The sequence below is a fragment of the Haliotis rubra genome, unplaced genomic scaffold (genome assembly GCF_003918875.1).
Source record: "Haliotis rubra isolate DU_JTF1 unplaced genomic scaffold, ASM391887v1 Scf4, whole genome shotgun sequence".
Classification (NCBI taxonomy): Eukaryota; Metazoa; Mollusca; class Gastropoda; order Lepetellida; family Haliotidae; genus Haliotis; species Haliotis rubra.
In genome coordinates this window covers 7,227,960-7,243,972 of record NW_025767079.1, presented here as the reverse complement: position 1 = coordinate 7,243,972, position 16,013 = coordinate 7,227,960, and the positions used below count along the sequence as shown (strand labels likewise).

Below are 16,013 nucleotides of genomic sequence, written 5' to 3'. Positions count from 1 at the left end.
AAGGGAAACGTGCGTGATTATCCCTGTCTGCTAAAAGATTTAGGACTTGAACTTAGATGCAGGGACGGGTTTGATGTTTCAGAATTATCTAGGATTTGGCATATATGATCATGGTCATGTTTACATTATGAACTTATTTGTAAATTTGATAACACCGGAAATACATTAAGTTTTGTATACTCTAAGAGCAGAGCTACTCAAATCACGCCTACGCTGAAAAATAAGTGCTATCTATCATCTCATCTGGATAAACACATTTTGAATAATCATCCCACAGTTGCCGAGACTGTATAGCGCCGAATAAATTTATGCATTGTTTAAAAAATGTTATTGATGGTAAAGGCCAATTCTAAGTAAGTGTTGAATAAACGAACTGCACTTTATTTTGCTTATCAATACATTTACCATCGAACGCCGAAAAGAATACACGGTCATTAACGGCAAATATTGTCATGTTGACATTTTAGATTTTGTTGAGTTCTGGAATAATATTAATTTAGCGAGGGCAAATTGATGATGAAGTGCGGGGTCGTGCATTAAGCAAGATAAAGAGTTCGATAAACGCGTGTACATCGCTGTCAATATTGATATCGCTACGTGTGTTTGCCTTGCCAGTAATGTACGACAAAGGCATATATTACAAAAGCATTACAACAAGCTTGAAAGTACTGAAAAGGTATCAGTAGCAACACTCACAGACAACATTCTGGAGTATAGCATGACGTGTATACGGGTCAGGTAAAGAGATGTTAAACAGTAAGTATACGTTACATTAATCATTTTAACAAACGTAAATATGTAGCCTTTGGTAGTCCTTAAAAATAAAACAGTGTAACTACTCGTGGTTCATTTATGCTTCAAAGCCCGTGTACTTTTTACTTTCACATAATATGAGTGAATTTAGTTTTACCCCGCTTTTAGCAATATTCCAGCAACATCACGACAGGGGACACCAGAAATGGGCTTCACACATTGTACCCATGTGGGAAATTGAACCTGGGTCTTCGGTGTGGCGAACGAACGCACTCATGATACTAAGTGGAATACGTGATTCATTTAGCTATATAAGAATACATTTGTTTTTGTTGATAACATTTTTTATGGCAATTATTTCCGTATGTAGCCATTTGGATTAAATTTATATAATAAAAAAAGATGAAGGTCGTTAATATAGACAACGTAATTTTAAAGGGACTTTTGCAAAATCAGTTGGTTTCTATTTAAGCCTGCTGGGATAAATAAACGTCATATTTTGGTGGTGCGGTGGTTAAAATATGGATGTAATATCAGACAAGCGAATATGAAAAGCAGCAGTTCTTCAGAGGGGCATGGTATTGCCGCTAGATTTCCTGGAAGCATGGGACACAAATGTTGACTCGGCACGGAACACGTTTATTTTTAAGGCTCGTTTTTAATAATTAATGTCTCTTATCATTGGATATTATGTGAGAATGATGACAGTTGTGGAATGGACAGTCCATGTGAACCATCAGCATATACACGTATGTGCACTGCTAAAAGACGTTGGTGGAATTGGCTCTAATCGCCTTGGGCCTGTGATATCTCTAGGTGATTGTATTGGATATGTTAACGGGAAATCGATTCCCAACATTTGCGGTGCCAATTTGGCAGACAGATTGTTTTAACAACTTTAGACTTGTAAATCCGACTTGCTGTCCCTTGAACGTGCTTGGAAAAGGCGCCATACTATAAAATTGATCAGAAATGAAGTTGACCCGGATTCTAGTACCGACAGCCTTTCATAAAAATCTAAAGTACATCTTATTGATATCCTCATAATCTCTTGTTATCGACTTAAAAAAAGCATGTTCATGTAACATCTCAGTGTCGTAATTTCAAATAAAAGCCGACGTGTTGATAACAGACGAACTTTGATGTACCAGAGTTTTCATTACACAAGCGATCTCCAAGTTGTAACTCTCAAGCGAAAAAGGAATACGAGCAGAGTGGTGTTCACTGTGTTTATTTGAATATGTTCATTCTGATGGTGTTCATTTCGATGGTGATCATTTTGATGGCGTTCATTTCGATGGTGTTCATTTTGATGGTGTTTATTGTGGTGGTGTTCATTTTGAAGGTGTTTATGTTATGGTGTTCATTTTGACGGTGTTCATTTCGATAATATTCATTTTGATGGTGTTCATTTTGAGGGGTTTATTGCGGTGGTGTTCATCTTGATGGTGTTCATTGCGATAATGTTCACTTTGATGTTGTTAATTGCGATGGTGTTCATTATGGTGGCTTTCACTCAGATGTCATTATACGCTGGCTGGTGTGAGTTGTATTTCGTATGCTAACAATGATGTTTTACATTTCAGAACTATTTGGCGTTCCCACGGATGGGCCGTTCAGTGAGTACAAGCTTCAATATCAGCATGACTTTGCAACGTTGAGAGCAGAACCGTTACAGTTTAGATGACGATCGAAGGATCATTGTTTGGGTTAAACTGAATGAAATTCTCGATGACACGAATTAATCAATGTATAGAACCATTATAATAGGGTCGGCTTAACAGAAGTGCGCTTCACTAACATGACTGTCTCTCGTGAACGTATTTGACAATTCTGCCTCTCTCTCTCTCTCTCTCTCTCTCTCTCTCTCTCTCTCTCTCTCTCTCTCTCTCTCTCCTATCTCTTTTATTCGATTGCCACTGAACCTGCAGAGACTGAACCATGCTTCTATATGTGGCGAATTGATTATGTATCCCCTGCAAACTGTGTCAGACAATACCCTCCCTGCTGTTGGGTTCAGTCAGTCAACATACATTCTATCTAATGAATTGTAAGACAGCCTTTAATATACTCATGTATTATCTACAAGCTTCTAGCCCAGAACGCAGGAGAGTGACTTGGGTTTAACGCTGCCTGGAACAGTATTCCAGTTACTAGGATTAAATGTCTATCCCAAGTCAGCGGATCCTAGTATCTAAGGGACGTAACTGTGGGTGGGACGACCTTGACAGCATTCACCTGTGCTCCTGGCCGTCCTTTACTGTGATTAAGTCTTGCACATCTGTTCACATTTATAGTAGTGTTCTATAACAATTTTAAAATAGTCAACATTTTGATGATAATTGACAATTTTTGTACTTCCCTCTCAAGACAACATATCCCATTAGGGTGTTTGACACATCCCTTTCTGAGACTCCTGTTTGGTTTTATTGCAGCAAAAGGAAGATTTAGTTCCACCAAGAACTATTCAGGGTGGTGTTTTTAATGGTCATTTTTTCGCCTTCCCAAGAGGAAGAAGGCAAGATTTGTCTCCTTCAGGGGACACAGGGGTATGAATCGTAGCTTACCATGAGCACGATTTAAGCATTTTGATCCAAGCAGCATCCCATGAGATACTGTATGCTAATGGATACCCTCCTATCCCTCCTGCATCTATGTATGGGCATTTCCACCCAATTCCACCCTTCAGTCCCCTAAACACACGTCAGTAGATTAGATTTAGTTGAAAATATTTACACGTACATGATTCTAGATGTATCACAGGGACGTTCGTCCCTTCACGTGGTAATCTTGAAAGCGATAATTGGTGTGCGAATGGCTGCAACATGCACCTTGTTTGATGCCGATGTTGGATAAGGCATTTAGTTTTGAATGAGCATGATGTTGGACATGTTATTTCACCCTGCATTGAACGTTGCAGTTAATTCACAAAGCGGATGTTGAATGACACTGCACGCCAGATCACGTTGACGTTTGTTATTTACACACAGCCATCATCCAATATTACGAAGAGCATTGACCAAAGAACTCAGTTTCTGTAACTTCATCCGGAGTATAGCACACACCGTACGGTTAAAAATAGATTAGAACTTGTTTCGGCACAACCGAGTATTCGAAGTAAGTGAATATGGTTTTACGCCGCCCTTAGCAATATTCCAGCAATATCACGGCGGGAGACACCAGAAATGGGCTTCACACATTGTCCCCATGTGGGAATCGAATCCGGGTCTTCGGCGTGACGAGCGAACGCTTTAACCACTAGGCTACCCCATCGCCCCGATATAACTAAGTATACGTTATAAGCGAATATTTGTAATAACATGGCCTGATTATACCGATTTGTAAGACTAAACCAATAATATTAGATGTTGTATTAATTACCTTTTAGAACATTATAATGCCAAAGACAAACTGAACATAAATATTGTGACCAATCTGGTTGGAAACGTACAGAACACGCACAAGTAATCATCACACTGTCGTTAAAGCATCATTCGTAACCAAGGAACTGAGCCAAGCTATGTAGACCACATTATATACGGTCTCGTAATAGTCCCCCCAGAATGCTAAAAGCTGTCGGTATTGTAAACAGCGCCACCTGCCAACGCTGTTAGTCTAATAGTTCATCCAAGGTCTTTGCAGTGTTCTGGTTCCATTATAGTCAGAGGGATCACAAAGTCTGTCTGTTTAAATTACAACTAGCTTGAGGTCTGTGGTGTGGAATTAAGCTTAATCTCACGAAGCCACGTTATGGAGCAGTCGCTTTGGGTTGTGCAATGCAGGATTCCTTAACTCATGATTGAACGCGGTCTGCTGTACCGTTATTTAACGGCTTCCATCCATGCGTCTGTACACGAGGTGTTACAGGTGTGGGTTAGTAAGTCAAATGTTAAAACAGCAGTTCTTGTAAATTTAAGGAACAAGATTGATTGAGTTTAGTTTTACGCCGTTTTACGCCGCAATATCCCAGCAATATCACGGCGGGAGACACCAGAAATGGGCTTCACATATTGTCCCCATGTGGGAATCGAACCCGGGTCTTCGGCGTGACGAGCGAACGCTTTAACCACTAAGCTACCCCATCGCCCCGATATAACTAAGTATACGTTATAAGCGAATATTTGTAATAACATGGCCTGATTATACCGATTTGTAAGACTAAACCAATAATATTAGATGTTGTATTAATTACCTTTTAGAACATTATAATGCCAAAGACAAACTGAACATAAATATTGTGACCAATCTGGTTGGAAACGTACAGAACACGCACAAGTAATCATCACACTGTCGTTAAAGCATCATTCGTAACCAAGGAACTGAGCCAAGCTATGTAGACCACATTATATACGGTCTCGTAATAGTCCCCCCAGAATGCTAAAAGCTGTCGGTATTGTAAACAGCGCCACCTGCCAACGCTGTTAGTCTAATAGTTCATCCAAGGTCTTTGCAGTGTTCTGGTTCCATTATAGTCAGAGGGATCACAAAGTCTGTCTGTTTAAATTACAACTAGCTTGAGGTCTGTGGTGTGGAATTAAGCTTAATCTCACGAAGCCACGTTATGGAGCAGTCGCTTTGGGTTGTGCAATGCAGGATTCCTTAACTCATGATTGAACGCGGTCTGCTGTACCGTTATTTAACGGCTTCCATCCATGCGTCTGTACACGAGGTGTTACAGGTGTGGGTTAGTAAGTCAAATGTTAAAACAGCAGTTCTTGTAAATTTAAGGAACAAGATTGATTGAGTTTAGTTTTACGCCGTTTTACGCCGCAATATCCCAGCAATATCACGGCGAGGGACACCAGAAGTGGGCTTCACATATTGTACCCGGGATTCGAACCCGGGTCTTCGGCGTGACGAGCGAACGCTTTAACCACTAAGCTACCCCACCGCCCCTAAGGAACAAGACATGTACAAAGATGGGTTGCGATTGTTGGAAGGGTGATGGGACGCTGATGGACATTGAAAGTTCAAAGATACATTTGAAAACTTGTTAGAATAATACATGCCTTTGAAGGGTTAATTGATCAAAGTTTCATTTTCAAGACATTTCGGACTTTTCGTAAACAGAAGAATTTTCATAAGTAAGCTACAGACATTGGAAGGAAACATTATTAATCCGTATGCTACTGCTAGTGCACTGACGAATACATCCTTATCAAGGCTAGACGAGTTCAATATGTAAGATTGTATGTGGCATTGAAAACGGAAGGGGGGATGCCAGCAAAACTACTGGCAATGGTTCCACGCTAACAGGGTTTAGGCTGACGTCATTTCAACAACGAAACACTGCATGGCATATTTTCCCGTTAGCAACACTACTGTTGGCCTGCACCACATCGATTCCAAATAGGTCACATCAAAGCTGATCCCATGGATTATTAGAAACACCATCGTATTCCTGTCATTGTTATCCACCTGTAACCGCCACACATACAGGTCCAATTCAGTGTAAGCCATCGTTAATGTGTTAAATAAGGATCAGCCTATTGCTGTGCAAATGCGGTTTAATAGACTGCATTGATTCTATCACATAACAGCCGGTTTCAACAATAACACGTTTTCAACACAAGCATGTATGTGTGCAGGTGGAAGTCACTTGCAGTACACTGAACTCTTCTTGATTGATATATTGTACAGTAACCCATTATCCTGATATAGGTGTTTTTTGGTCTCATCATGAAATGCTAGATGTCAATGAAGCGTGAGCTGAATCTTTGTATCATGAATGATTTACACGTATGGGATTTATTGACCTGGTGTTAGTATCCAGCAATGGTTTAACAGTTTAAGCTATAAAGTGTTTGACATCTTCTCGTGCTGCTGTTAGTCAAACAGGCGTTGGTGAGTTGAAATTGTTAATAGAAATCAGCGGCAGAATAGCATATTTAAAGGATACTGCAACTGTTCACCATCAAAACAAAACCATCATTGTGAGCGTATCTAAAAACACGAACACGAACTGGACGTAAATTACATGGAAATTGTGTGTGGGGGTTAATAAGAAGTTAATCACCGATTTGAACAGTATTACAGTTATATCAATACAATTCAGCTCATCGTGGCTGGAAGTGATGACGGCCTTAAACGTTTTCTACCAGAACTCTGAAGCACGGTCACGACCAGGGAGTCTGGATTTCCCACCTGAAATCAGCAATCACAAATTTGAGATTCTTTTCTTTGTTTATTTTCACGACAGAAGCAAAGTAATTTAGTGTGACCAAACCCCATTGCACAGCGCATTCACAATCAATGTTCTTGCCTGATTGCAGAATGCCTACAAAGATACTAGAATACCACGAATAGATAATGCACAATCTATTCACAGATAGAGTAGAATCACATCACCTTCTGCACCAAGAAATGTACATGTACTTTTTAACTTGAAGAACGCATACTAGTATGTAACTCATCAAATAGTTAATGCTTAATGTTTTCCTGTTTGGTAAATCTATATCCGTTTCGTGTTGCAATGATGTTTGTGGCGTTTCCAAAGAAGTGAAATGTTCTTGTGTCCAAATTCGTTTCATGTCCTATTCCGCAATTTCGATTTCAGCTACTTCAGTTTCGCAGTAAAGACGGACTTCCGTTTCCTATGCCCCGGAAACGATTGCAATCGGAGGGTCGATCGGTATGGCGTCAATGGGTGCATGTGCAACGATAAAACATATCAATTTCATCACAGTGATTTTGTCAATTAACATTTCTTTCACAGGTGCATGTCTGTACGAGAAGATGATACCATCAACAACGAATAAAGAAGGACATCAACAGATACGGATTGGATAGCTATTAGTTTCGTTACACAGTATCTGTTTCATGTCCTTCTTTGACTGTATGATGTTAACATCACCCATTGTGTTTATATTTCAGCTAACCAATTATGATGAACATTTTGAACTTTCATTTACTATCAAAAATAGACTCATAAAGAAACAAAAGTATCATAATGACAATACCTTGTTAGTGAAACAGAAATATTCTTGTAAAAAACTTTGCCAAATCTATGTATGGAAAATAAGGGCTAAAAAAGCCTGCAGCTTGAACCTTTTTACACGACAGAATAATATCTCCTGTTAAATATCATAACCATCAGTTACTCAGAATGATCTGGAACTAATAGGTTTTTTTATTATTTAAACCACCACAAGATCCCAGTTATTCACGACCTATTCTAGATACTAAGTCCTCGTACCATTTAGAGGTTGTTCTTAACCAAACCTACATTACCACATAGAACGGAGGCTGAGGACTAAAAGCAAGGAAATTGTTGCCACAGGCATACAAACATTTACTTTATATATAAATCCAATTCCCTTGCCTTGGATTAAGGTTGACATTATTGTGATACTGATAAAACTTTTAAAATATGGAGCGAAGGGAGATACAAATATAGAAGGATGGATCGTTTAATCCATGAGACAAACATTGTTTAAACGTAATACCGTCAAAGCACGACATATGCATTTGTTTCGTAAGTACCAGGTGTTATGACTGAAGTTTTGCCAAGCCGCTCGACTATAGGTCTTATAATTTAGGTTATAACTTCGAGTATCAGAGCAACGGATGTGAAAACATCTAAACATTACGTATGCATTCAAAACAGAATATCACAGGAACATATGATTACATGATATAAACAGGTCTATTTTCTGTGTAGCCCAAACTGTAAACTTCATGAAATGCAAATTCATCATCACTTTTCTTCGATGTTCTGTGTAAACTAAGTATTCGTTTGTGTCTTTAACTTTCATATCCATTGGGAGATCACAGTAACGAGGTCCGTCCTTTCTCAGAAGCCCTTTGATACATGTATGTGTATTCACCAGAAGGGGTTTCGGCGCAAGGACAGAAGGTGTTCATGTTCCCGAAGGAAGGAAAACTGTTTTGTTTGTGTCCAGTTGCAGAATGCCCGTGTGAAAACTGTCAATGTCATGTTTGTCCGAAATATATCATTTGTATTGAAATATTATGTGTGTATGTATGCACTCGGTTGGCAAAATGTACAATTAAGCCAGGGACATATTTACTACAGGAAATGGTAAAGACATCTAGTGTTAAGTATTGTGTTCAGCAGTGCAACGATTTCAAACGAAGTTCCTACGGGGTAGTTCAAATCGCTCATTCTCAAATTAAGGTTAACTTAAAGTCTTTGTTTCAAGACATTATAAAACAATGTCATTGCAGCATAGTAGATACTGAAATTGGAATATTTGGTGAAATTTTAAAATTTGATACTATTGCATGTCGACTATCGACAGTATGAAGTAAAATATTTCGTGTTTGTAGAATCTCTTTAACTGTTATTTCTAATTAATAAGATAGCGATTAGTGAGTGAATGAATATGGTGTGACGCCAGCATCATATCGACACCAGAAATGGTCTTTTCACATTGTACCCATGTGGGGAATCGAACCCGGGTCTTCAGCGTGACCAGCGGACGATTTAACCGTTAGGCTACCTCAGTACCCAGATAACGATTAGAAGAAGTGTCTCTGTAAGAGCACAAATAGCCAGTCGGGCAGTCCCCCTAAGACAGCCACGTACCATGTGCTAAGAAGCAACTGAAGAGATGGGACAGTCAAGCCTAGTGACGTGGTTGATTCACTGTACCCCGATGATGGGCATCGGCGTTCACAATATCTATCACTTGATCGTATGGTCCAGACTCTAGCTTTTAGAGGCCGCCACCATATTCATGTAAGTAGGATAATGCTCAGTGCGACGTTACACAAAAAACAATTTCTGGGATGGGTCTGAATTCTACATGTATGTTCCTGTATGTATTGTCTTTGTATGTGTGTATACGTATGTCCGTTTCTGTATACGTGTGTGTCTATGTATACATGTGTGTCTTATTATATGTGCACAGTTACCTATTAAGCAAATAAGGTGAAAAAGTACCCATTGGAACAGAGATGTTTTTAATCCTCTTGCAGATAATGTGTTTTCAAATGATCGGATCTACGTCCATGTCAATATATACACCTCATTTTGGCTTTGATTAAAAATGGATAACCCGTTACTCACATGCTTTCATATCTACTTCTGAATCATGTCGATGACATTAATATCGTTTCTTTTTTACAGCAAGGCAAACATGAGAAGAGGCATCGCTTCTATTGGGGCTTTAAGGAAAACTAGTTTCGCTCCCTTGGAAAAGATGCTTCCTCAAATGTAGGCCTTGACAGGGACATCATCATATACGGTAGAACGATGCCATGTCTACGTACGTGTTCGTACTAACAAAGAGTCTTCGGTTTCTCTTCAGGGTTATTTAGCATTCCCAAGAATGGGCAGATCGGGACAACAGACCGCCGGAAGTGACGAGTGTTGCACGATGGGACTTAAAAACGAGTGGGTTGTGGGCGACGAAGGGAAGGCTGAAGTGAGGAGTATATGTCAAACCGGAAACGTCTGCTGCTCTGGATTGAAAGAAACAGTTGACACGAAACCTGACGGAGTTATTTATTCTATGTGTTTGCCAGAGTGTTATAAACCCCAGGTAATGTGCTGAGGGCTTTTATATATTTTGCTGCATTGTCATGCATAATATGAGTAATCATCTTTGAATGACCATGTTTTACATTGTGAAGACTGTCATTGGAGTGAGTAATATTTTAAGCCGCTTCTAGCAATATTCCAGCAATATTACGGCAAGGGACACCAGAAATGGGCTTCACGCATTGAACCCAAGTGGGCAATGGAACCCGGGTCTTCGGTGGACGTTTTAAGCGTTATGCTAACCCCTACCCCTTACAGTAATTAGAACGTTCACTCTAATGTATCTGTAACATGAACAAATGAGTGCTCAAGGGACGCAACTCATGCAACATGTGGCGACGTTGCCCACTTGGCTACCTATGTCATGTCTTGAAACGTTCCCATACTTTATAGCATTACACAGAGGTCTTAAAGATAATTCTTAGACAGGAGGCACCATGACAAGAAGAAATACACAGACAAAACATTTCCCTTCAAAAAGTTCAGATAGTGTCATGTAAGACGATTTAAAGAAATGACGCGATTCACAAAACAAGTAAAATCAAGAGATTTTAAACTTTCGTGTCAAACGGATTTGAAGGGCTATGTAATTAAAACACCTTAACTCAGCTATACTTGTAATCTTTGTAACTAACACATTATTGGTTTGTTTGTTATCCTCCGTGGATTCCCCTTGAGAGTTGTAAGGTGTTCCAGGTGGAATCTATACGTCAGCCGTTAAATATTGCACTTGGTATTAATGAAAACACAGTTCCCTTAATCGACGGGTAACGCAGTGTTCTAATAGATCATGCAAGTTCGATTAAGCGTATATTATCATCGTTCCCAGAGCAACAATAAAGTGTTACAGGTTCGACCATATTCCACATTGCGAGTTGTCTCTTTCGAACGTTTTAATCGTGAGCTCGTATCATGATGAAACTTGCTGCCCAATAATGCTTGTGTACCACACATACGCATCGATTTCCTGAATAATTCATAAATACATCATAGAAAATGCACCATGTGTATTCGTGTCATAGTTTTATTCATTGCCACGCAATGAGTGGCGCTCTTTGTATTTTTTCTATAGCATAACCTTCATTTGAAATGTAATCTATTAGACACCGTGTCGCGATTAGCGCCTTCATATTTGCATTTTCGCTTACCCAGGGCAACAGAATTCAAAATCCCATTTAATTGAGTTCGTTTTTTTCCGTTTCGCGATTGACGTTGACAGGGTCAGTTTCCAATCATTCCTCCGTGATCCGCATGTGGAATGACTTTTGTGCTGCGGGAGCTGTCAAAGATGATTCCACCGGCATCAAACTCTCCATCTCCGTCATATACTCATTGCGTTTATATACCTGGGCATTTCACCAGCTGAATCATTTCTTAAAAAATCGCTGATCTGTATTAAGAGCATCTGACTATTTCCGTAAAGTCGTAAAGTATTGTTAAAAACCCATGTAATTTATTTGTAAAAAACGAGGTTAGTTAACCATTGTTACGTGCCAGTTACCCGCGTTAACCTCTGAGCCAAAGACACACTTATCCGTTATCAGACACACATGGGGAACTGACTTGATCATTCTCGAACGATTGACACAAACTATGTCGTAAAACACTAACGATTTACGACATTTGCGTGGTTTACAAAACGATAACTTGGAAAATATGTCTTGTTGCTTTCGATTTGGTGCTAAATTGATCGGTGGTCTTTGCATCACTTTTGACCATTCACTTTTACTCCTCATAATCGACATATCGAGACGATAAGAAGGTATGGTTCCGGTAAAATCAGGATCGAATTAAACCCCCGCGTGTCTCTGATGGTTCTAACAGTAACATACACGAAATTTCTCAGTTGACTGAGTGAGGTTTCACGCCGCTGTTAGCAACATTAAAGCAATGTTACGGCGGTGGTCACCAGAAATTGGCTTCATACATTGTACCTATATGGGGAATCGAAACCGGGTTTTCGGCGTGACGAGCGAACGCTTTAAGCACAAGGCTACCCCACAACCCCTCCTCTGTTGAAACTTAAGGCATATACAGTGTTCATTATTAAATACAGTCTCCGATATTGTCAAAACAATATTAATTATCCTTTCTGACTTATCATAAAAAGTCTATACCAGCATGCGCATGTATTATCACTTGTTATCCCATTCTTTTGTTGGTAGTCTATTTATTTGTTAATCATTTGAACTAACTCACAGTTTTCTTTTCAGACAGTGAATAAAAGTGTTCTGGGAAAGCTGAAGCGTTTATTACAGCAGTGACAAGTGAAATTGTGAGAACATTTCCGAAAAAAAGACTTTCATGTGATATTTCTGTTTTCAAAGACATGTGCCCTCAGTAAGCCTCGTTTCCATTTCATCTCACTTCCGGTCCATAACAACATCGAGCTCTCCTCTTCAAAACAAAAATGTACAAAGGTTTGGCAGATTTCCGTGATCTTTTGTACCTCTGAAATTGCTGAATAAAAATGTATGTTAAATTATGTTGATTTCCTCCTTATATTTACAGTTCTGTGGACTGCGGTCTGAGTACACATTTGCAGTTTCTGGAGTTTGACTGACGGTCTGACGAATGACACGACAGACAGACAGACATATTGTTTATTTTAGTCTCACCTCAGCATAAAATAGATTCAGTAAAAAGAAAAGCAACAAAAGTTCAGCCACTCCTATAAGGAGTTATGAGAGACTAAGTTCTGTAAAACGTGCTCAAGGATAAAAACCTACTGTATAGAATGGTATATGTTACGAAATATGAATAAATTGAATTAAAATATATAGCTGAATTTGATATTATATACCTACGCTTTCGCATATACATAGGACGTACGCTTAGAGGGTATAAAATGGCAGGTCTTGGCAGCAATAAAACATACATTTGGGCTGGATAAGATATAGCATAACTTTTGATTGTCATTAAAACCATTAAAATTATCACATTCATCATTACATTTGTCGATTAAAATAGACCTCTCATTCTTATACAATGGACATATAAGTAAAACATGACACTCATCTTCCACATCATCCTTACAATATAAACAAACTCTCTCATTTAAAACAGTGCCGTCATATCGGCCAGTCTCAACCCAAATCGGAGCGAGTGAGTGAGTGCATTTTGCTGCACGAATGTTTGATCTCCAAGGCTTTCCGTAGTGAGTTTAGTTTTACGCCGCTTTTAGTTATCCAAGCAATGTCACGACTGGTGACACCAGTATTGGGCTTCACACATTGGACCAAAGTGGCGAATCGAACCCGGGCCTTAAGCGTGACGAGCGAACGCCTTAACCACTAGGCTACCCGACATTCTCTGCCTTACACGGAAACACTTATTGAACGTGTAGTGCCTCCTGTGACAAGTGTCTTTGTTCGAAATGTGCCGAGCGCCGGGCAGGGTAACTACTGGCAATATAACAGACCTTCACGGTAATACTGTGGTTGGAAGGCCTGACGTGGTATGATAAGAAATCCTGCTCGGGTATTGACCGGACTTGACGTGCTGTCATGGATGTTAGAGGACCACACACAAAGGAACGTTTATTTAATTTCAGTTGAAGTTGAATATGCCCCACATCTATGGCAGAATCGAGTCCAGATGTTGGGGGACACCTCAAACAAACGAACTCTTAAACAAAAACATGTCACGTTACAAATCAATATGTTACATTATTCAGCATCAACACACGTCACACGTGATCCAGTTACGTTACAAGTAGCATGTGGAGCTAAGTCGTCCAGGGACAAGTTACACAACGTGTTTTGTAATACAGTAACACGTGACGTCACACAGCAATACGGCGAGGTACGAGAACACATGACACGGTCTACAGTAACAAGTGACGTCACACAGCAACACGTCGAGGTACGAGAACACATGACACGGTCTACAGTAACAAGTCACGTCACACCGCAATACGTCGAGGTACGAGAACACATGACACGGTCTACAGTAACAAGTGACGTCACACAGCAACACGTCGAGGTACGAGAACACATGACACGGTCTACAGTAACAAGTCACGTCACACAGCAATACGTCGAGGTACGAGAACACATGACACGGTCTACAGTAGCAAGTCACGCCACACCGCAATACGTCTAGGTACGAGAACACATGACACGGTCTACAGTAACAAGTCACGTCACACAGCAATACGCCGAGGTACTAGAACACATGACACGGTCTACAGTAACAAGTGACGTCACACAGCAATACGTCGAGGTACTAGAACACATGACACGGTCTACAGTAACAAGTGACGTCACACAGCAATGGGTCGAGGTACGAGAACGCAGGACACGGTCTACAGTAACAAGTGACGTCACACAGCAATACGGCGAGGTACGAGAACACATGACACGGTCTACAGTAACAAGTGACGTCACACAGCAACACGTCGAGGTACGAGAACACATGACACGGTCTACAGTAACAAGTCACGTCACACCGCAATACGTCGAGGTACGAGAACACATGACACGGTCTACAGTAACAAGTGACGTCACACAGCAACACGTCGAGGTACGAGAACACATGACACGGTCTACAGTAACAAGTCACGTCACACAGCAATACGTCGAGGTACAAAAACACATGACACGGTCTACAGTAGCAAGTCACGCCACACCGCAATACGTCTTGGTACGAGAACACATGACACGGTCTACAGTAACAAGTGACGTCACACAGCAATACGCCGAGGTATGAGAACACATGACACGGTCTACAGTAACAAGTGACGTCACACAGCAATAAGTCGAGGTACTAGAACACATGACACGGTCTACAGTAACAAGTGACGTCACACAGCAATGGGTCGAGGTACGAGAACGCAGGACACGGTCTACAGTAACAAGTGACGTCACACAGCAATACGTCGAGTTACGAGAACGCAGGACACGGTCTACAGTAACAAGTGACGTCACACAGCAATACGTCGAGGTACGAGAACACAGGGCATGGTCTACAGTAATGAGGTACGTCACACAGCAATACGTCGAGGTACGAGAAGACATGACACAGTCTACAGTAGCAAGTCACGCCACACAGCAATACGTCGAGCTACGAGAACACATGACACGGTCTACAGTAACAAGTCACGTCACACAGCAATACGTCGAGGTACTAGAACACATGACACGGTCTACAGTAGTAAGTCACGTCACACAGCAATGCGTCGTGGTACGAGAACACATGACACGGTCTACAGTAGCAAGTCACGCCACACAGCAATACATCGAGGTACGAGAACACATGACACGGCCTACAGTAACAAGTGACGTCACACAGCAATACGTCGAGGTACGAGAACACATGACACGGTCTACAGTAACAAGTGACGTCACACAGCAATACGTCGAGGTACGAGAACACATGACACAGTCTACAGTAGCAAGTCACGCCACACCGCAATACGTCGAGCGATGAGAACACATGACACGGTCTACAGTAACAAGTGACGTCACGTAGCAAAACGCCGAGGTACTGGACCACATGACACGGTCTACAGTAACAAGTGACGTCACACAGCAATACGCCGAGGTACGAGAACACATGACACGGTCTACAGTAACAAGTGACGTCACACAGCAATGGGTCGAGGTACGAGAAGACATGACACGGTCTACAGTAACAAGTGACGTCACACAGCAACCATTGAGGTACGAGAAGACATGACACGGTCTACAGTAACAAGTGACGTCACACAGCAATACGTCGAGGTACGAGAACACAGGACACAGTCTACAGTAGC

At 40.8% G+C, this 16,013-nt stretch overlaps 1 protein-coding gene across 2 annotated transcripts in view; it reads left to right on the top strand.

Annotated features, from left to right (window-relative positions):
- Positions 1–12,743, top strand: part of LOC124287224 (small cardioactive peptides-like) — a 41,779-nt gene extending 29,036 nt beyond the window's left edge. Inside the window, exons 2-4 of one of the 2 annotated variants that reach the window (XM_046723721.1) lie at positions 2,340–2,372; positions 10,026–10,259; positions 12,472–12,743. In XM_046723721.1, coding sequence (XP_046579677.1) covers positions 2,340–2,372; positions 10,026–10,259; positions 12,472–12,522 — 318 coding nt within the window. In that variant the 3' untranslated portion in view covers positions 12,523–12,743. The remainder of the gene's footprint in view (positions 1–2,339; positions 2,373–10,025; positions 10,260–12,471) is intronic. The other variant, XM_046723722.1, reaches the window with a different exon arrangement.
- The last annotated feature ends 3,270 nt before the right edge of the window (positions 12,744–16,013 follow it).